The 21,964-nt window shown below is 36.3% G+C and overlaps 2 protein-coding genes across 2 annotated transcripts; both read right to left on the bottom strand.

Annotated features, from left to right (window-relative positions):
• Nucleotides 1-3,422: 3,422 nt before the first annotated feature.
• On the bottom strand, nucleotides 3,423-16,480 carry tmem201 (transmembrane protein 201). Its single transcript, XM_042003712.1, has 11 exons — nucleotides 16,264-16,480; nucleotides 15,473-15,593; nucleotides 15,169-15,363; nucleotides 14,900-15,079; nucleotides 13,641-14,002; nucleotides 13,316-13,516; nucleotides 8,009-8,229; nucleotides 6,008-6,070; nucleotides 5,628-5,918; nucleotides 5,278-5,403; nucleotides 3,423-4,852 (listed from the first exon to the last, which is right to left on the bottom strand). Exons 1-11 carry the CDS (start codon nucleotides 16,371-16,373, stop codon nucleotides 4,755-4,757), a joined length of 1,968 nt encoding a protein of 655 aa, XP_041859646.1. The 5' UTR covers nucleotides 16,374-16,480; the 3' UTR covers nucleotides 3,423-4,754.
• A 921-nt stretch (nucleotides 16,481-17,401) lies between these two features.
• On the bottom strand, nucleotides 17,402-18,664 carry foxl2l (forkhead box L2-like). Its single transcript, XM_042003713.1, has one exon. It carries the CDS (start codon nucleotides 18,593-18,595, stop codon nucleotides 17,792-17,794), a length of 804 nt encoding a protein of 267 aa, XP_041859647.1. The 5' UTR covers nucleotides 18,596-18,664; the 3' UTR covers nucleotides 17,402-17,791.
• Between the last annotated feature and the right edge of the window lie 3,300 nt (nucleotides 18,665-21,964).

Below are 21,964 nucleotides of genomic sequence, written 5' to 3'. Positions count from 1 at the left end.
TGTACAAGCCATCTTGGTGGGCCCCTATGTGGACTTGATGGATAGTTCTCAAAGTCAAAGCCAAAGTCAGAGTCAGCTTTATTGTCAATCCACTATGTGTACAAGACATATGGAGGGTGGAAATTGAATTTCTCTCTTACCTACGGTGTAAATTAGAAGAATTAGAAAATAAAAATATAAAAATATAAAACACAACATTTACAATAGTATACAAACAAAAACACATTAAATGCAGTATATGTATCTCATGCATACTTTCCCCATGGTATAAGACTAAGATAATAAATATCTCAGTTTAACCTCTATATGGCAAAATGGCTTTTCTGGCCATTTCCCTTGTTCATCTGGCAGAACAAGCCTCTCACTGTCTTCCTATTCCTCCATGATGATGGACCTGCTGTTGCTGCTGTGTTTTGTGGACCATGTGGTTCATGATGTTATTCTTTGCTAATAAAGTGGTACTGAAAGGCTCAGTATATATAATTGTTATGCAATAAACCATCAACAAGGTTACACCAACAAACACACAAGTCAATGTTTTATGTGGTACCTCCTGTCTTTCTCTGCACTTATTCAACTCTGTATCTCAAGCAGGGTGGACAGCTTTTCCCTTCATGCCACTACCTTTAATGCTCTTAATGAAGTAATTTGGTAATAATTATAAGACAGCCCTTTAATGATATATTTCTTTTATAAGGTATTAAAGCACCAACAGGAGGGGTTATAAAAATCAGACATTGTGGCTTTAAGTTGGAAAATTCTCCTCTTGTTTATTTTATTCCTTTAAAAAAAATACGGTAAATCATTTGTTATCAACATTACAGACTTTGGGGTCTGGTGCATTCAGTTTTTCATATTGTCCATAATATCCAGCAGTGACAGATAAGCTATTGTGTGTCTTTACACACTGGGGTAACGTTTTAAATTCAACCATCAATTTTCTGAATAGTGGTCCTCATGTTATTTTAATAGTAATTGTCATTCATTTGTTTGGTACATGTTGGCAGCAGACTGCCTACATGATTTAGCAAATAGTTTTAATATATTAACACCTGTAGTGTGAAAGGTAATATTTGATTGTGCACAAATGTCTCACATTTCACATCATTTCCTTGATTTTATTCTGTGCTGCTGGAGTTGCAGTTTCCAGTTTCTCCAGATTTTGTGCGTACAGGAGGATTAGAGTTTCCATGGAGGTAGGGACAATCTCCTGCCAAGTTTGGTTTTTATAAATCCCAAAAGTTGACTATAATTGACGTATGCCGGTTTTTGTTCCTACACCAGCTTTATAAATGAGGCCCCTGGTGCTTGAAGGCCCCCGTCCTGCAGGTTTAATGTTCTTCTCTACTCCAACACACCTCATTCAAATCCCACAGCTTGTTGTCAAGTTCTGCACAATGACCCATTAATGTGAGTCAGGTGTGTTGATGAACAGTGCTTGTTATGAAACCTACAGGACTGTTGAAGACTTTTGGGATTTTGGTTCCTTGCAGACTGTCGCAATGTAAATTTGCTTTTACATGCTGTTGCAGTGTAGTTTGATTTGTGTTTCACAGATTTTTTTCATATCACCCAGTGCTGCTTTGTTGGAGGCTAAGTGGCATAATTCAGCCATGTCTGGTGGTAAAGTCGGGCTTCCTCCTTTAAGAGGAGTTGAAAGTTAATCTGAGGGTAACAGAGAAGGGGAAGACCAAACCCAACTTATAAAAAGGGAAGCAGAAAATGTACTTGTTTTTGTTATTTATGACAAATAGCTAAATGGTGTGGAAAAACTAGGTGAGCACCACTGAAAAAAAGGAAATGAGTGATTCTACACAACTGACCTGTAAAGAAGGGTTGGTTATTTCAGATGAAATATATATATATATAAAAAAAGCAGTAAAAAGTTTAGAGGAAATGAATAATTTCCCTCATGTTCAGAAATAACTAGAATTAAGTCAAGTTTATTTTTAAGTATGTTTAAAGCAACAAATATTGACCACAGTGCTGTGGAATAAAAAAAAACAAAAACAACAACTACAACAACAACAAAACAAACAAACCAAATACTACAAAACAGATAAATACCATAAAACACATACAAAACAACCCAACTCAAAAAAGGAGCAAATGCTACTAATATGAGGAAGAGTTGGAAGCTGTTTTTTTCATCTTTTTAAAGTAGAAAAAAGTAAAATATAATATAGCTAAATAATCTTTTCCCTCCCCTGTAAAACAAAGGACTACAATTTAGGGATAAAATGTTCATAAATAAAACCTGAGAGCGAGCATTTCCAGTTTATTTCCAAACAGAATTATAACTTCACCTATCGCAATCCATACTCTTTTTTTTTGTCCTTCTTAGCTGTGCATTGCCGCTCACCCAGCTCTGCTAAAGGCAAAAGGGTGGCAAAATTAAAGAAAGAGGAATGAAATTGTAAAAGGTAAAAATGTTATAAATAAATAAATAAATAAAAAATTATAAGAACACAACCAAAAAAAACTCAACTCCAAACAATCCCAACTAAAGCTCTTTACAAATCAGTCAACCCAAGACTTCTTTGAAGCCACCACAACGCAGGTCATCCTGGTACACAGTTCAACAAAAACACAACCCCAAGTCCAAACACTGGACCAATCACAGGTGGGTGATGGCAGAGTCAGCCAATCACAGACAGGTGATGTCACAGTCAGCTATCTGTTGAGGAAATCCAGCCAATCACCTGGTTGCAACCAAACACAGTAATTTACATGCAATCACAAACATGTGGTACTCTAGCAACACTCCAGTTGTCAAGCCTTTCTTTGGGGCTTTAGTCAGCCGTGTGATGAAATGCGTTTGCAAAATCAGCCAAAAGCCTGAAATACTCAGACCCTAGTCAGATAAAGCAGAGTATTTGGTGGGACAATATGTTATTAATGTCAGAAGATGGCAAATTCAGCACAAAACAGCTGGAAAATATATAGAGGTGATTCATTTTTATACCTGGACCTGAAGTTCATACACAGCACAAAAACATTTTGGGAAAAATTTTTATTAAAAGGCATGGCAGATTAAGCAGACTTTCTTCCATTTAACATTTACTTTGCTGAACATAGTGGAAAAACAACTCATCAAACAGTTACGGTAGTGTAAATAGTAAAAATGAAAACTTCATTCATCTTGTCCAACAGTGTGAAACAGACTCCTGTATACTCCAATTACATTGCATATAAAAAAAATAAATAACAAAATAAAAAAATCTGTGAAAAATGAACTTTGTCCCATTCAAGACAAATTTGCTTGGCTGGAAGTCCAATAAGATTTAATCATGTATCATGATGTTTAAATAAAGAAAATAAATGTGCACCAGCCTACACAAATGGTACAAATGTATGCAGTATGTTCAAAAAGCTTTCTAATGACCATTTTCTATTCTTCTTTTAGAGTTCTTTTTTTTTATATTAGTTTAATTATTTATAAACATTGGATAAAAATTACCAAAGGAATAAACTGTCAATGCAAATCAGCATTATGTGTATTTCATCAGAAAACAATTCTTGTATAATCCACACTGAAAAAGAGAAAGACCAGAAAAATGCTCGCCCATTCCACCATTTTTTTTTTTTTTACAAGTTTAAATGACAAGCAAAGCAAAGCAAAGCCTACTTAAACACAGCTTGCACATGTCAAAAAAGTACAGCCTTTTGTTAATCTACCTTCAACATATGTATAAACAATAATCAAACATCAGTGCTCACTCATCTAACTTTAACATTACATATTCAAAACACAACAGATAAGACAGTGCAACCATTTCCAAGTTGTTATACTGCAGATGTTGGATTATCATGTTTAGGAGAGGTCTTGAAAAACAAGGTCACAAGGTAAGTTGGATGTGAACCGTCTCTCATGGCTTTCTGATGCAGCCAAAGAATGAAAAGTAGCAGTATTTCTCTTTATAGACTGGAAATGAGAACGAATGGAACTACAATATAACAAACATGGTTTGATAGCAGTTTCCAGCAGTTAATTGCAAAGATAAGTGGAACAGATTTACATAAAACTATTGTTGACCCTTAACTTGGTAACAACAGAGCACCAGTAAGTCATTTCACTGCTGAACGTGCAAAGAAAACAGCTAACATCGTACTGAGATTCTTTCATTACAAAGTGGAAATCTTTCACACACTTCAAAATGTAAATCTAGTTGTATGAAAAAAAAAATGCTGCTTGGTATTTTCTTCTTTTAATTTATTTTTTTTTAAATTTTGGACTACTGTAGAAAAAAGAAAATGTTACTTAATACTCATCACAATAATCGTAAATAGTGAAGAGGAGATCCTCTGTACCCAAGCAGCATCGACTGAACAGTACGTTTATTGCACATTTCACAGCATGGGTTTGAATTGCCACCAAGCACCAATACCTGAACTGACATCTTTAAAGACAGTTGTGCCTGTCTTCATGTGCGAGTAGCAGTGACCAAAAGGTTGTAAAAAAAAAAAGAATAAAAAAAAAAAAAAAAAAAAAAGCCTGTCATGCAATAATGACTCAAATTCAAAGATATACTTTCACCTCACACTTTTCTCTTAACACCAATAAAACTAGTTTATTGGAAATGTGTCGGCTAACGTGCATTTACGTCAAGCAACAGTAAACACTGAGCAACAACCAGAAGGCAGAAGTTTCTGGCACTTCGACAAGAGCAGAGTTTTTCAGAAGTGTGAAATCCTGAGGCTGAGTCACTCTGTAGAATAGTACAAAAGAGAAAAGTACCGGACCCGCTGATGCTTCATCTCCAGTTGTGGTACGTATAGAGACAGGCAAACAGCAGGTTGGCAGTCAGGCTTGCCAACAAAAGCCCTGGCCAAAGAAGATGCTTTACTAAACCTGGAAAGACACAAAGCTGATGAATTTCACTAGATTCATCATTATTTAACACCAAGGCTCTCAACATGCACGTTTTAAATTTATGTTGTCAGCCTAAACATTTCCATCTGAAAAGATACCGGCATCAGTCAGTTTAAAGTAGAATCACCTGATTGCAAACAAGTGAGAAAGGTACTGTTAACAGTTCATCACATCTTGCATAAAAGTACCTATGAGAGTTATTTTAACTCCTCAAAATGATGTGCACACTTTTAATGGATAAAAGACAAAAAAAGTAAAGAACTTTGTGACAATTCAAAACCTTAATAAAAAAAAAAAAAAACTTTACCCCATTTTACATAGGGACTGTAGTTGGACAACAATAATTATACTATAATTTCTGGCATGATTGTCTACCTTCTGCCAGTTTGAACAAGGTTGCCTACCTTTTGGAGGAGGGATGGCCTCAGGACCTTGTGTTGTGGTGCCAACTTGGCAAGCAGAGGACTCTGAGGAGCTGCTTCTTTTTTCTTCTTCAATCACACTCCCATCTCTCAGTAAGGAACTCAAATCTGAAAATCAGTGGTAGCAAGTTAATCATGAAGCCTCAGACAAAATCCAAATCCTACCTCCCCGCACCAAAATCAATTCACTCTACAGAGTCTAGGATCTGACCACTGCCCCCTTGTGGGAGCTTCAAGAATAACAAATAGGGAAGAAACCAAACATCAAATTGCTACAAGCCCTCAACAGCAAACTAACAGTCTTTCTCCAGTTCAACCTCAGCTGTACTTGCCATTTTGACTGTGGAAGGGAGAAATGTCACGAGAAAAGCAGCCACTGTAAACAGAAGAGGATGGCTCCACATTGGAGCTAAATGGAAACATGGGTGGGGACATTCGCGCAGGTTCTGGCTCTGAAGAGAAAAGCCGGAGTTTCTGGCCACTGATGTGAAGCCGAGCTGGACTAATGAGGGGACGCCGCTGTCTGGCAGAACTTGAACTGGATGTAACTGAACCAGCTACTGAAGGAGTTGGAGAAGGGCCTGGGGACGATGGGCGGCTCCCCGACTTCAGTGAAAAGTAATCTATGGAGGAAAAAAAAAGCATTAAAAAAAAAACTGAGAGATGATTAGAAATTTATGATACAAGATCACAGAATCAACAGTTTTAATACCTGAGGGTGGAGAGTCTTTGTACTGTGATGCTGGTCGACTCCCACTAAACAGGCAGCCAGAATCTGAAAAAAAAAAAAAAAAAAAAGACAAATATTATATATAATCATACTGTTTGGTGCAACATTTAATTTATTAACAAGGAGTTACCAAGGAAAAAGGAGATAACATCTTATTTAGATAAGTTGTGAAGAGTACTTTTTATTCTACTTTTGACATGAACTTAGAACTGTTATCATTGCAAAGTTGTCTCGCTATGACTCACTAGGACAGGGGTCGGCCACCCATAGTGGCTCTCTGGACCGTCCACGATGGCTCTTAATACATGGCTAAAAATGCCAAAGAAGTAACTAATGATTTTAAATCCAGATATAATAACAAATGCAGGTTTTTAGCAATTTTTCATTTTTTAAAATGGAATAATTGCACAAAACTTTCACAACATAATGCCTAAAAGCACCAGTAATTTATATATTTTTAATATATTTTTCTTGTCATTAGATTGGAAACTATGGGCTTTTTTTTTACCATCATTTTCCACAAATATCTATGCTCCATGGAAGAAAGTCTGTCTATGCTCTTTGTTGCAAAAGTTTTTGTTTTCCATTTTAAAACCTAAAAATTGAAATGAAAATGTGGTTCTTCAAAAACGACATAAAGTTCATATAGTAGATATTTATAAAAAATTATGAGTCGTCTTTTTTCAAAAGGTTTCGTAACATTTGCGGCTCTAAACAAGTTTAATTTAGCTGGGCTGAGGGGAAAAATGGCTCTTTAGATTGCAAAGGTTGCACGTCCCTGCACTAGAATAATAAACATGTGTACCAGATAGAAGAACAGTACACGGACAGCTGATGACGTGATTATTGATAACTGCTTGTGGGAATGATGAGACCTTTACTTCTTGTGCTATAAAAGATGTGACAGAGAAGATTCTTTGAGCTTGGATACCAGAAATGCTGAACTGTCTTCTGTCATATACGCTCCCTGAATAACACACAATCACAATGACAACAGAAGCCTTGCAAATATTCTAGCAGACACTAGCATCAGTACACTAATTGACAAAAAAGTAGTTTAAAATGATAACATCATGATAATAGTAACAGAACTAAAGCAAATCTTTAAAGAGACTAACAGGAAATTATGATATACTTTCTAGAAATGTTATCGCGACATTAAAATATACTGTTTAAGTAGTATAAATATTTACTGGAAGTGCAATCCATTCATACACTCCTCTAAATGAAAACTGTTCTTCTAATAAAATTACTTTTTACCATCAGTAAATTGAAATTATTAGCCACTGCATGTCTTGTTGTATAATTATGTTTATCTACTAAACTAAATTCTGATATAGATTTTAAAAAGGTCTTAGTTACAGTTATGTTCCTTAAAAATACAAACAATGAATAAAGTAATCTATCATTAAAAAAAACTATTTAAATTCCTATGCTTCCGAGTAACAGTCGCCCTATAATTACAACCTAGTTGTTGATTCTGAACCATTTTAAGTTTAGTTATTGAGTCAGTTGAAGCAGTAGACCAGACTGCTGGGTAACAGTCATGAGGAACTATTTGATGAGGGCTTTTTGATGAAATTTGTCAGCATATTTTTATCAGTAGTGTGAGCTAAATAAACTCAAATGTGCAACCCTATTTTTAATAAGTGGGACTCTGGGTTTAGCACTCCACCAAGAGTTTAGAAGTTGAAGCGCAACTTCTCCCTCCTTTCTTATTCTTAGGTAAATAACTTTCTGATAAAATAATAATAATAATAATAAAAAGCAGTCTGAAAACTTGCACCAATCGCAGTTTTTTTCAGACATGTCCACCTGAGACCCTAAAATTGTTCTAATTGTTCTTTTTTAAAATTTGTTAGATTGTAAGTAATAGTCACATGTCATCTATAATTTATGCTAATGAACGCAAAGTTCAGCTGGTGTGAGTGGTGATAAATTATTTAAAATTTCTGAACGCAATGTAAAAAAATTCAGCATTACCCGTCCTTGTTAGTGAGGGCATTGTTCCAAGGCAAAGGGCTCGGTTGAGGCGTCCAGGCAGAGAGGATGGGGATGCCTTGCGGTCATGAGGACCAAGATGGCGGTTGATGAGCTTGGAGAGGTTGGGGGGTGGTGTAGGGATAAAGGAATCTGTCAGGTCAGGAGTGTGGACAGGAGGCTGGCAGCTGAAGGGTGGGACTGCAGCGCTGCCTGGAAGGTATCTGCAACACAAGAGCAACATAATCATCTAATACCTGAAATCATTACCTTTATTAAAATGCGAGAAAACAAAATCAAAAATTAGATTAGAAGAAAAAATGCTGCAACAAAACTGGACTTTTTCTTTAAGTGTAAACCAAATGTACATGTGATTCACCTTACCAATATTAATGTCAGTATATGACGTTAAAATAAATACTCAATGTAAATAAATGATAGATGCCAGAAATAATTCAGATAAATGTTGCGCCATAAGACTCCGATATTCAGTTATACTGAGCATGAAATTACAACTGATGTCAACAACAAACCTGTCACTGAACTCACTGCAGTTGTACTTAAACATAGGGCGGCTGCAGGGGTACAAAATAAACCCCTTAGAAAATAAAAAAAAAAAGCAAAAGGCAGTGTTACCGCTTTGACACAATTAAGAAAACATAAAAACTAAAATCAGATAAATGATTTCATAAAAAAAAAGAGTCCTAAATGTTTGACTTTAAAATTCAATGCAGAGTTAAAAAAAAAAAAAGAAAAAAAAGCTGTGATTTCAAAAACTGATAACATGCTCAAATGAACAAGACAGTGTTGTGTAAATAACAAGGATAAGCCATATTCTTTCACTAGATGTTTATTGAATTCCTCATACAGCAAGCATTGGAACAATAATAATAAAAAAGTCAAAGTTGCTACATGGTATACACTGATCAACCACAATATTAGAGATGTGGTTAGATGATCTTGTGGTTTACAGGTTTACAAACACAAGAACAATCGTTGGAATTTTCTACAATATATAAGGATTTGGCAAAGTAACTCCTCAGTTTCATATTCTGGGTCTTTTATTTCGCCCACATACATTACTTAAACATTACACTTTGACAGAAATCACCTTTATTAGCTTCATACTCAGTATCTGTAGGAACATAAAGTAGTAACAACACGTATAGTACGAGGCTCGTTACTAAAATTGGAGCCATCACTGTTAAAAACACAACAAATTATGATTGCTGCTCCCATAATTAGCTTATAGTAGTTTAAACATAAAATAGCTTGAATATAGTGCATCTAGAATTACATGTAATGAAATGAAATGATTTCTAACTCTGAAATCTAACATTCGTACAGTTAATACAGGAATTCTATTACAAACATGCAGAACAAAACAAAATCTAGATATAACAAAGATATTTTAAGAATTGTGGGTTTATGGCAAAACCTGGTTAGGTCATGACTTATGAATAATAAATTATCACTCAACTGTGTCACACAGAGCAGACCAGTGAGTTTATATGATGCCATTCAAACATATTTGTCCTCCAGTACAGCATGTTTTGTTGAGACATGTTTTGATATTATTCAAATAATTTAGAAGATGCAGTTTGTCACATGCTGCAGATAATAAAGTCTGCATCACTCCTATACTATAATTTGTCAGAGTAATTCATTACAGTGGACTGAAACCTTTATTTGTATTTCTTTTTATCTGAGGAAAAAAAAAGTCTAACCACAGCATTACCCATAGAACAAATACTACGATTTGCTGGGATTTTTTCCCTCATCGTTTACAAACCGCATCTATAATGTTATCACATTCTCAGCATGTCAAGTTTAAATACTACAGAACGAAATGTGCTGGTATGAGGACATCTCACCATCTATAGACAGCACAAAATACTACTTCAACTTTAGATTATAACACTCTCATCAATTGGGACCTATTGAAATTTCCCACTGCTAGTTACTAACACCTTTTCACATTTTCAAATAAATATCCACACTCATTCTTTAAAGCCTAACAATCTACACAAACTAATGAGAAGTGAAATGTTAGTGCATGCAATGTACATTAATATTTTCAATAAAACATCATATTAGAAAATCTATCAAGCAAGCTACATTATTGTTTAAAAAAATCAAGTAATGAAATGGTTAAATACTGACAATAAAATGTGATGAATAATTCTTGACTTAACTAGTTAGTATTAATGTAGGGTGAAAAACAATAAAAAAAAAAACAATACAATTAGTTAAATTAGTTTGAGGACCTTATATTTTTTTCTGTGTTAATTTCAAGAGTTGATACTGCAAGGCCATCAGAAACGACTACCACTTCTTAAAGAAAGTAAAGCAAATCCCAACACAAGCCATGTACCTGTCAGGTGGTCAGACCGTTTTCAAGCATGTGTTCAGCACAGCTAATCATAACAAAGGCATATGTAGATATACAGTACTGTGCAAAAATGTTAGGCAATTTAGATGCTCAGATTTTAGGAAGGCTTTGGATCAATTCCAAATTTATTCCTTATGACAAGCCCAAACGTGTTGCCATAGTCAAGAATTGTGTTCTGTGGCAAGACCAAGAAGTCCTGCTACTGGTGGCATTGCCACCACAGAGGCCCAGTCTCAATTAATGCAGCAGTCTGGGATCAACTAAAGACCAGAACAAGATAGCATTAATTAACAGAAGAGCTGCTGCAAATTTTAATTGACACTTATAATAATTGCCACTTTTCTACTGTAGAAGCATTCATCATTTACTCTGGACTTTAAAAAACCCAAGCAAAAGAACTTTTCCTCACTTACAAACCTTTCCTGAAAAAAGCAACTAGTAGAGGGATAGGACTTCGAGATTCCCTGGAATTCTTGAGGGGGTCGTGTGCTGAAGAACCGATTGGTTCCACACTTGCATTCACTGCATGTTAATGCCGGTGCGTGGCTGCAAACACCTTTTTATTATTTAACCCCATGTTTGAAAAATACAGCTATAAAAAGCGGACAGACGACAACGTCCAGACTCTTCCAAGTGCATCTGCTGAGGACTCTGCAACCCAAAATGACAGTATGAAGGAACAGCTAACACACTGGCAGAGCTGAATGTGAGGCACATAGAAACAAATTTGAGAAAAGCTCAAGAAACTTAGATTAGAAAAAGATGACCACAACAACTGAAGTTGGTCCGACTGCCATACAACAAGTGGAATCACCCCAATTATGATAAATTGTCCAGAACTTTGTAGAATGATGGAAATGCAAACTACAGTGCTTTCTAGGAAATCTTATACTCTGGTAAATTAATTCCACGTAAAAAAGAAAAGAAGAAAATCCAGTAAATGTTGGTGGAAAATCCCTAATAAATCTGCAAAGTGCCAAGAACAACTGTACAAGTGCACTGTAGAGAAACAGGACCATTTTAGGGTAAAAGCAGATTGCAGCAACACCGCATTTTGACATTTTCTTTTACAGACACAGCTCAGTTTTTGCAAGACTTGTCATTTTACTGTGAAGTTTTTACAATTTTGCACAAAACTATATAGAGCAAATGTTTTTCTTGGATTAACGGCTTATTGGTGAAGGCAATGAGTCACTAAGTTTAGGGTGAGAAAGACAAAAAGCAGCATTGTCTACATGTAAATCACACAAGATCACCAGCCAACTAGGAATGGAGAACAGCAGCAAAATAATTAGCTAACATGTAGTTAAATGTCTAGAATTACATATTACAATCAGTATATGGTGCATTTTTAACCTTTAATTATTACCTTCTCCGCAGCAGTCATGCATTCAGTGTCATTGGTTTGTCTGTCTGTTAGCAACATAAGTCTAAAAGTTACGGACGGATTGATAAAATGTTCAGGAAATCCTGGAAATGGCATAAAGAACAAATGATTAGATTTTAGGAGTGATCTGGATCACTGTCTGGATCCAGGAACTTTTTAAAAAGGATTTCTTTCTATGGAGAGATGGAAGCTCTAATGGCAAAATTATTCCTAATTCAAAAATAATGTCCACAATCATTGGCAAAGAAAAAAAAGAATAGAGGTCTGCACTCTAGTTTTCGTTGGAACATCTTACTGTAAAATACAAATGTGAAAGTTGTACTTGAAACAGGTACAACCAGTATTCTACTCCTGCAGCACTTTGTTTTTCTTCCTCAAAGGAAACATTTAAAATCAATCTGCTGACATTGTTCAACATTATGTCCTCACATAATTTGCTGCATTCATTAACTAATATCTGTTTGTTGTCACTAAGCAACAGCAAAGAAACCCTGTTGACCACTTGTGCTTTAAGGGGTCTAACTTCAAACTAATGCTCTAACACTAACACAGGTATACATGCACCTCTATACAGGTATACATATATGCTGATTTTGTGGCAATGTGATGAAGATCTAAAACCCAAGCTTAAAAATAATTTTTGGTATTTAGTACTCCAAATGAAACACTGAGAAAATATTCAAGCCATCTTTTGAACAGGAGGCGTGGATGATGTGAAGCAGTACAGGAAAGGATGTGTTCACCCAAACCCCATATCCTGAATATGGCCCGTTTTCACAAGCTAGTATTTCATGCAGTTAACTGAAGTTAGTGAAACATTTCAAACCCACAGCTCCAACAGTGTTAATTAATAAATTAGTACATTCAAAACAGTCTGAGACAGATATTCCAGTACAGTCTAGAAAACATTGGTAATGCTCAATAGGAACATGAATGCCAAAATCCCACTTTTTAAGTTGAAAATATGAAACTTAAATAGTATTTTGTTTATCTGTTTAATCAATCAATTAGGCACCAAACATGGCTAATTTGCAACAATATTAAAAAAGATTATTTGACGAAATCTTGGCACAGCTTCCCAGAAACCTTTATATTTAGTGTACTTAACTAAGCTTTTTAAAAGTTTTGAAAGTATTGCGTTTAAGTGTTGCTATATTAAAAAAAATCACTTTTGACCCAATGATTGAAAGATTTCCTCATCTGTGTCTTTTTGAAGTCCTTGAATAAAAAATGACTAATTTGTTTTAAACTCTACTGCCAACCAGAATAATGAAAAACAGTCAGCTACATTACCTTCAAGATAGCTTACCATTCACGTCATTACAACAGTAGTTTAAAAAAGGTGTGTGAGGAAAAAGATGGACAGTAATTAATAATAAAAAAAAATTAAAAATTAAAGAATTAAATGGATCACACTTAATGATGCATTTTAATCTGGTTCTGATGAACACAAACTACTCAGAGAAGGCCCTTTGTAGAATCCCAACTTTCAAAACACAATGTGAACACAGATTACTGCTCAGACTCTGACCTTCGATATCTGGCTCTTCGTGGACCCAGCGGTTTGCGGGTTGCAGCCGCAGCAGCAAAGCTGACAAGGCAACAGAGGAAGATGGTAACAAGTTTCACTGTGTCCGTCCAGTTCGGGGTATCAGCCAAGTAGCCCTCAGCCAGGTAGAGGCACAGGGTGAAAAACCACAGAACAGAAGCTACAGCATCAATTCTCCTCAATCTAAAAATGCAACAATACATGAAAGAGAAAAAAAAGAAAGAAAAAAGCAAAAACATGTTTAATTTTATCAAAAAAGTTGAAATCTGGAACAATATGACACAAAACAAAGACTGTGGCTATTTACCTCAAAGGTCCTGCTAAGAAGATAGCTGTGAGACAAGTCAGCAGGCCAATAGAGACTATTACTAGCTGGTTGTCCTTTCCATGTTGCCACACCAGTTTGGCATTTTCTCTGGTCTGGTCTGGGATCAGCTCCAGCAGACCCTGCCAAACAGGCATGGATCCACTACTGTTGTTGTGGTTGGATTCATTGTGGGTCTTTGGTTTTGGAGGAACGATGCCACCACTTAATGTCTGTGGACCACTTGGTGAAACAGACTGTTCTGGCAATCCATAGAAACATGTAGCAAGTAGGAAAGCACATATCAGGAAGGTGAGGATCCTTAACAGTATGACCCCCGGGGGTGAGGACAGAGAATGGGAACTCTGATGGAAAATAAACAGAAAAACAAAAATCAAAACAAGTCTCAAATATGAGTCCACACATTTTAAAAACATAACCAGATTAAAAAAAATTCTAATGTTGACATAGGTTAGAGTTGACTGGGGCACATTTTATGGACACTTGCTAAAATAACTAGATAAAAATCTTGACTCCACAGTGTGAGAATTTTACAGCATGCAAGTAAAAATTACAACATGAGGACTGAATATACTAAAGAAAGCCCAACTAAATATTTATTTATGAAGAACTTATATGCTCTCTCTGTAGTCTGTACTTAGCCAAACATTCAGATAAATAAGCATGTAAACAAATAGAACAACAAATTTGTAAAAAAAACAAGTTATACAAAGATTAAAGTTTTTTTTAGTGTGCAATTTATTGTTCGAGAAGTACATTTAAAATAAATACAAGTAAATATAAGTATAGGATTATACAGATAATAGGGTATTTATCAATAAGGATCATATTATAAAGTAATATGAATCACAAGAAAACAAATGTTTCAGCAGATTCCTCTGCTGGAAATGTACTTGAATGTCTTTATTTACAATATTCAACACTGGTGGGTTATCTTGTCTAATGAGAAGCCATGGTTGGCAAACTTTGAATTTACAACATTGTCTTAGAAAGTATTAAAGATAGTGTATTTTCATGTGCCATTAAAGAATGTCAACAATATTATCTAGCTTAATCAGAGTATAAGAGGTTGGTATACATGTTGTTTGATGGTTTGGTTAGTTGGTCGTTTAAGGGAAGTAGGAATTTTGAGAATCATGTTGTTAATTCTACACATGATTTCGTATTTCTAATTTGTTTTGTGTAAATTTATATTCATTCATAGTCTTCTCAAGTCGGTTTTGACTTTAGGTTGTACTGACCTTTATGAATCCCGTGTCTGACTCTCGAGTGCGTCGAAGCTGGTGGTTTAGGAGCACTGTACGAAGTTGGCGGTTTTGATATTTAATATAATATTCCACTGCTGTCTGACATGGTCTGCATAACTTATAAGTCTGCTCCAGGTGGTGTTTGTAGGCTTCAATTTCTTCATCATAGTTCTCCTACAATGGAAGGACACAAATAATTCAGTATGAACCTTTCTGAGAATATATGGTGCATTAAAATAAATGAAAACCAACACAGCACATACGTCATCTCTTGGGATATATGAGGCCAACTGCTTGATCTTTGCAGCCTGGTTATTGTTACACTTCCTGCACAATAGCATCTGGCAGTTAACCCACTGCAAAGTCTTGGGAGTCTCAGAAGAAAGTGGGGATCCAGATATGCCGTGATTCAGGTGTTCCATGTACTGAGCTGGGATGGGTTTGTTGTAATCCCCATTCTGATGTGGAGAGAGAGAGAAAAAAGAAAAAAACAGGATAAGCATAGAAAGACAGCACTCAATATAGTTTACCATCATGTCAAGAGATGCAAACACTTTTTTAACTAACCTCCTGGAAGCCATTGTACTGGTCACAGTTGGGACAATCCCAGCAGTTCCTATTTCCATAAGGAACCACTGTGTTTTGATTACAGAACCAGCAGTTAACATTTGCATGGGTGGGCTTTTTCCTGCAAGTATGAAAAGGGATTTATTAATCAGCTGGAGCTATTATAAGCTTGGTAAACTATAAATGCAAAGCACAGTCTATTCTTTCATTCGTTTTGTTAGCACAACCTCGTTTGAAAATCTGTTAAACAACACATAATATTAGAAACACTGCTTGAAAGATCTGACTGAATTGCTTGCGCATTTAGGCCACTCCGCACAAAAACTCCGTTGGAAGCAGCTGCAAACTTTCATGCATCTTGTGCAACGTATCTGACTCTGATTCTATAACATTTTTAATGTTGATAACAGTGCGTTTAGTGGATGGAGCCAACCTTTACGGTAGCTGACCGTGTTTTAGCTTACAGTACCATGAATGTGAAAGATGATACGGACAAATTACTACAGATGTCTGTTGACCAGGTTGCAAAAACTTGCTGAAATATCGACAACAAATTGGTTGATGCATGAATTTCAGATTAACTTAGCATTGCAACTAGCAAAGTTAGCATTCATGCTAGCACCGTTAACTGTCAACAATTGGGAAGAAGGAACTTACATTACAATTTACAGTTTAAGGCCAATTCAATACATGTAATCAACTAAGGCTAATTAAATTAGTTAGTTATATTACGGTGAACGTGATTATGTTAGCTGAAAATCAAACACCGTGATTTAGAACCTTGAATTTACCTGGTGGCAATTTTGTATATCAGCGCTCCGCCTGCGATAAACGCCGTAGCTCCGGCTCCACTGTACATTAGTTCAGGATATTCCAGTAGGAGCCTGTTAAATGTCTCCATTTCCAGTTAATTTAATCGTAGTATTCAAGGCGTATCGCAAAACACGGCGCGAGAGCGCACGCGGGCAGACGATTTCTTTTGTTCACGCCCCTGTACCGGAAACGGAAAATACGCAACGATCGAGACGCGCTCCAATTTTATTTATTTTGTCTTTCGATGACTGCCAACAAAATTCTGATTTTTATGTAATAAAATTATATGTTTATTTACTACCCATACCTTTAAAATATTAGTATTTGTTGATATGGAAGTTATTTATACATTGTTTAAGCAGTAGTGTGGGATACGGGGTTTATGATGTTGGAAAGTAGGTCGACTGCCTTTGTTTTTATTATTATTATTATTATTATTATTATTATTATTATTATTACACACAAAATGATACATACAATGAAGAACACGAACAAAACAATGGACAGAGGATAATAGTTACAAAGATGGAGGATTTTTTTTTCTTTCTTTCCAATATAAACTTAAAGAGGGACTGCCTTTGCTTGTTTCCTTCGCCCTTATAGCAGCAGTATTCGAGGGATTCCGGGAATTTCAACATACAATCTTGAGTCAGTACCTATATGGTACAAGAAGTTAAATCTAGTCTACTTGTAATTTAACTCAGAATTGTCAACAATTCATTTTGTAACTTTTTTTTCCTTAAAGAAGTCAACTGTTACAGTGAACACTGAAGCCATTTTTTAATCTGTAGTCTATTTTAATTTATGTAAACATCTTCTGTTGATTAAAGAAAAAAGAAAAAGTAAAAACTTTTACATACATACATACATGTCAGCATAGCCTTTTCCCCCCACATTATAACATTTAAATTTTGTATTTAAAGGACCTTAAATGTAATTATGACTAATTTCCCCATAAACAATGCACCAAATAATCTCATTATGAGACGGCGAGGTAATCTAATGCGCTTTCCCAGTCTTTCATCAAGAAACAATCATTACCAAAATTAAGTAGCACATAAAATAAAGTATTTATCAATGTAGTTTTGATGGGGGCTGATTCAATCAATGGGGATGTCTGATGCAAAAATAACATTTTATTTGAACAAAAGTGATGTACTTTACATCAAATCAACATTTAGAATCGAATAAAAATGAAGAGTAAGTGCTTCTGTCCCAACTGGTGTAGCAGCTCAAAGAAACAAAAGATAAATAATAAATAATAGCACATAATCAAATAGAGAGAAAATAGCAAAATGCTAAATCAATCTAATAATAAAACAAAACAAACAACAACAACAAAAAGACAAATACGCTGTAACAGAACAGTTTTATAACTCATTAAAACTAAACTCCCAAACGAACTTTACCTGACAAACGACTGACAGCAACTGACAACTGAAATGGTGAAACAGAGGAACTTTGAGTCTGTGAACTGGCTGTCTGTGGTCAGAGTATCTCAAATCTTTACTGGTCTGGCAGATAACCCAGTGGCGCCTCCACCTGCCTTACATAAGACGTGAACTGCTGGTAGTTAGATGGTACAGATACAGTTCCTCCGTTTGGGCTCACCGGCTGGGTCACTCCGCCGTAAGGATATCCGTTGTGTGGAACCAGCACCGGCTGGTGGCAATGGTACGCTCCGTAAGCAGCAGGGTAGTGGAAGTTGGGAGGTGGGCAGTAGGAGCCGCTGGGCGATACGCTGCGAATGTGTCCCGAGATTAACTGGGGCGCTGGGTATCCCGTCGGCTGTGACGAACTGGGCTGACACAGACCCCAGGACTTGCCCATATAAGGCTGCAGGTAGAGCGATTCGGGATACTCCGTGGTGTTCCCTGTCAGGTAAGTTATATTCGAGGGTCGGTAGGGTCTCCTTACCCTCCTCCGACGTCGGTAGTTCCCCTTCTCAAACATGTCTTCAAACGCTGGGTCCAGCATCCAGTAGTTGCCCTTCCTGTCCCCTCCGCTCTCTCTGGGCACCTTGACGAAACACTCATTGAGAGATAAATTGTGTCTTATACTATTTTGCCAGCCTTTTTTGTTCTTCTCATAAAAAGGAAACTTTTTGACAATGTACTGATAAATCCCGCCCAGGGTTTCTCTCTTGTCCGGACTGTCCTTAATTGCCATTGCGATTAGAGCGATGTATGAATACGGCGGCTTCTCCAGTTGGACAGTGTCCTCACCTTTGGGCTCTTCAGCGGGGGACATGGAGCTGATGTCCAGAAGCTGCACTCCCTGGTCGCTGAGGGGTTTTTCATCTGCATCCATGGCTCAGATAGACTACCCGTCTGTGCGTCCTGTTGGGGCAGAAGGGTGCTATCTACAACAATGTGGCGATATGAATATGTCCACAGGTGCAGAGACTCCGCCCACAGGTTGTTAGAAAAGTGCCGCACGTCTTTCATCCCACCGAGGTTCTCACGCTGCTGTGTGATACTGTTGGGGTTGAAATAACAGTTTTAATAGCACAAATATTCTCACTTTGGAGTGACACTTTCAAACACTATCTTAGGTGTTTACAATGTTTAGAGTTTTGTGAAAGCAACAGACATGAAATTCTCTATGAAATGTAGCTACTGAATTTCACACAATGCATACACGGATCCTATCAACTCTGCTGTGTACTCCACAATTTAAAACAGTGGATCCTTTACACATCTGATTTGCTGTTATCCCAAGAGAAACAATCAAAGATATTTCAAACCCTCAAATAAATAAACCTCTCCATGGTGTTACACTCCGTGCTACTCTATTATTATTATTATTATTATTATTAAAAATTATTATTATTATTATTAAAAATTATTATTATTATTATTAAAAATTATTATTATTATTATTATTATTATAACAATTAATTTATTTATATTAGTTTTGGACCGACTCAGTTGTACTCCTCATTTCTTATTTTTAATGTTGAAAAGTGTTTTTAAACGTAACATTTGTGGACTTGTAAGAGCCAACACATTTAATTGAATAATTTATACATAAATAAAAAACCATTCATCTCGAACATCTGGCTTATCATCACGTATCCCCTTGCATATATCAAAGGGTTCCATAAAAAGAGTTCTGCTCTTATGCTCAAGAGAAACGAAGAAAAAAAAATCATAAAAAACAAACCAAAACAAAAAACAAACAAAAAAAACAAAACAAAAAAAAAACTATAGTAATAAAGAAATTGTCTAAACTGAATTCTTCTTGTGAAAACAGTAACATACTTATGGTAACAGCTGTGACAGCTATGTGTTTGTGTGTGTGTGTGTGTGTGTGTGTAGGTGTGTGTGTGTGTGTGTAGGTGTGTGATTGGAAAATACATGGGCTATAAAAATAAACAACATTTAACTTCAGTCAGAAATAAAATGGTGATAGATGACAAAGTTTTAACTGTGAAGTTAATATAAACTGTATAGCATTTCACAGGTCTTTCAGTTGAGCTTTGGGAAATAAATTCTTTTCTCTTATATGTTATTTAGACCCGGAGCCTTTATGCATTCTCAATTTACTGTATGATGATGAGCCAAAAGGACTCATTGTTGTAGTTTCTGCAGGACTGTGGAACCAATGAAGAGATTTTAAACAAACCTAAAGCTGACAAAGTATTTCTGTGAAAATGTTTAATGTCATCTACACAGTCAAGAGTATACATTTACAGTACTAGTCAAAAGTTTTGACACACTTTCCCATAAAGCTTGGGAAAGTGTGTCAAAGCCTTCGACGAGGAGTGTAACATTGCAGTGGGAAAGGGGTAAATTATTTATTAAAAGAAGTGCTAATAGATACACTTAGATCTGAATTACCTCTCAATAAAGTGGACTAATAGATGACAGAATGGTCATACTAGTGCAAGCCATAATTTCTGCACAAGGATTTTAGTGCAGACATAGGTTGTAAAGACACAGTCACATACAGAGGGAAAAATATATAGCTTTCTTCTGTGTTATTTAACTGGGCTTTCCTAACACATTTTTAAAATAGAGAATAAATATATAATATATATGAAGAATGACATTTGATTCTTTTATTTATTTCTATTTTTTATTTTGCAGATTGAATCCACCATTATTACACTGACATCTGTAGAAGATCTGGCAAAGTACATTCCACATTATGGAGACAGCATTATGTCACAGTAATAAACAGAGATTCAGCAGCATCCAAAAGAAATGAACTTCTAGAGAAAAATAAGAGAGAAGTGCCACACGCCAGATAGCTGGCAGTTAAAAGACTGCAGACTTTGGAGAAATTGAAGGGAAATAAAATGCAAAGAAAACTGCAAAGAGAGTAGAACTTGGGTGGAGGAATTTCAGTGACAAAGACAATAGCTCCAAACAGGTACAAAGTGTAAAAAGGGAGGGAACCCAGCATATCAGTGTGGACTGAAAAACAACAGTAAGAGACATCCAAGAAATGGCAGGGTCCCTGTTTTTCCCTAATGGTGTCTGCAGGTCTCTGAAACTGACAGATCATGTTTGTGTGATCCATTACTTTGCACAAAATGAAATTGATCCATATGTTACAGGTGAGGATCTTTATGAAAAAAAGCAAAGTGAATCTATTCAGACCTCTGTACCAAGAGAAATGTTAAAGACACAAATAGCTTTTCGAATAGTCATCAGGTGATCACCTTGGACGTCGTGGAAAACTACCAACCCAATGTCAAGGAAGATCAAGTATCAGAGCCAGAAGTTATAATTGACTTATTTTTACTGCCAGACTCAGATATGATGAACCTCTTCAATCCACAATCGAAAATACTTCTAGACATACTTCATTGTCATTTTGTACACAGCAGGTAAATATAGAATGAAATTTTGTTTACACGGGCTTCAGTTTATAGTATACAGATGTAAAGGAGCAATGATATTAAAGTACCAGTGATGATAAGGTGCAGCGATTTGAATATTGTATTTTATATACAACACTGCTAAAATAAATTAAAAGGAAGTGGTAATAATAAATAAAATGTAAGAAAGAAAAGAAAATGGAGCAGGTAGAGCAGTAATATCCAGTAACAGTGAGAGCTGTTTGTGATTTTAAGTGTTTAACAGTCTGATGGCCTGGGGGACAAAGCTGTTGCAGAACCTGGAGGTCCTTCACCGAATGCTGAGAAGCCTCTTTCCAGAGGCCAGCAGGGTAAACAGTCCATGGTGGGGGTGTGAGGAGTCACTGCAGATCTTCCTAGCCTAAGACATGTAGCATTTCTGAGCACAGATAGTGGGGAGAGGGGTCTCGATGATCCTCTCTGCTGAGCCTCTCTCTGTCCCTGATGTCATTGTTGTCACCACTGTTGTGTCATCCACAAATTTCACAATGTGGTTTGTTGCTTATCTGGGGATGCAGTCCTGTGTCATCAGCTTGAACAGCAGAGGACTCAGGACAAACCCCTGAGGCGAGCCAGTGCTGATTGTGATGACACTAGAGGTTTCTGTTTCCTCCAGTGTGCAAGGCTTCAGTGTAGAGTAACTGCGTCCTCGGTGCAGCAGTTTGGTCGGTAGGCAAACTGGAAGGGGTCAAGTGTGGGAGGGAGTTTTGAGATGATGTGCTCCTTTACCAGCCTCTCAAAGCACGTCATCATGCTGGCAATGGGCTGGTAATCGTTGAGAGAAGTGATCTGAGGTTATTTCGACACTGGGA

Source organism: Melanotaenia boesemani, chromosome 13 (genome assembly GCF_017639745.1).
Source record: "Melanotaenia boesemani isolate fMelBoe1 chromosome 13, fMelBoe1.pri, whole genome shotgun sequence".
In the NCBI taxonomy this organism is placed as follows: Eukaryota; Metazoa; Chordata; class Actinopteri; order Atheriniformes; family Melanotaeniidae; genus Melanotaenia; species Melanotaenia boesemani.
Note: the sequence above shows the minus strand (reverse complement) of the source record. Positions and strands in the feature narration are given on the sequence as shown.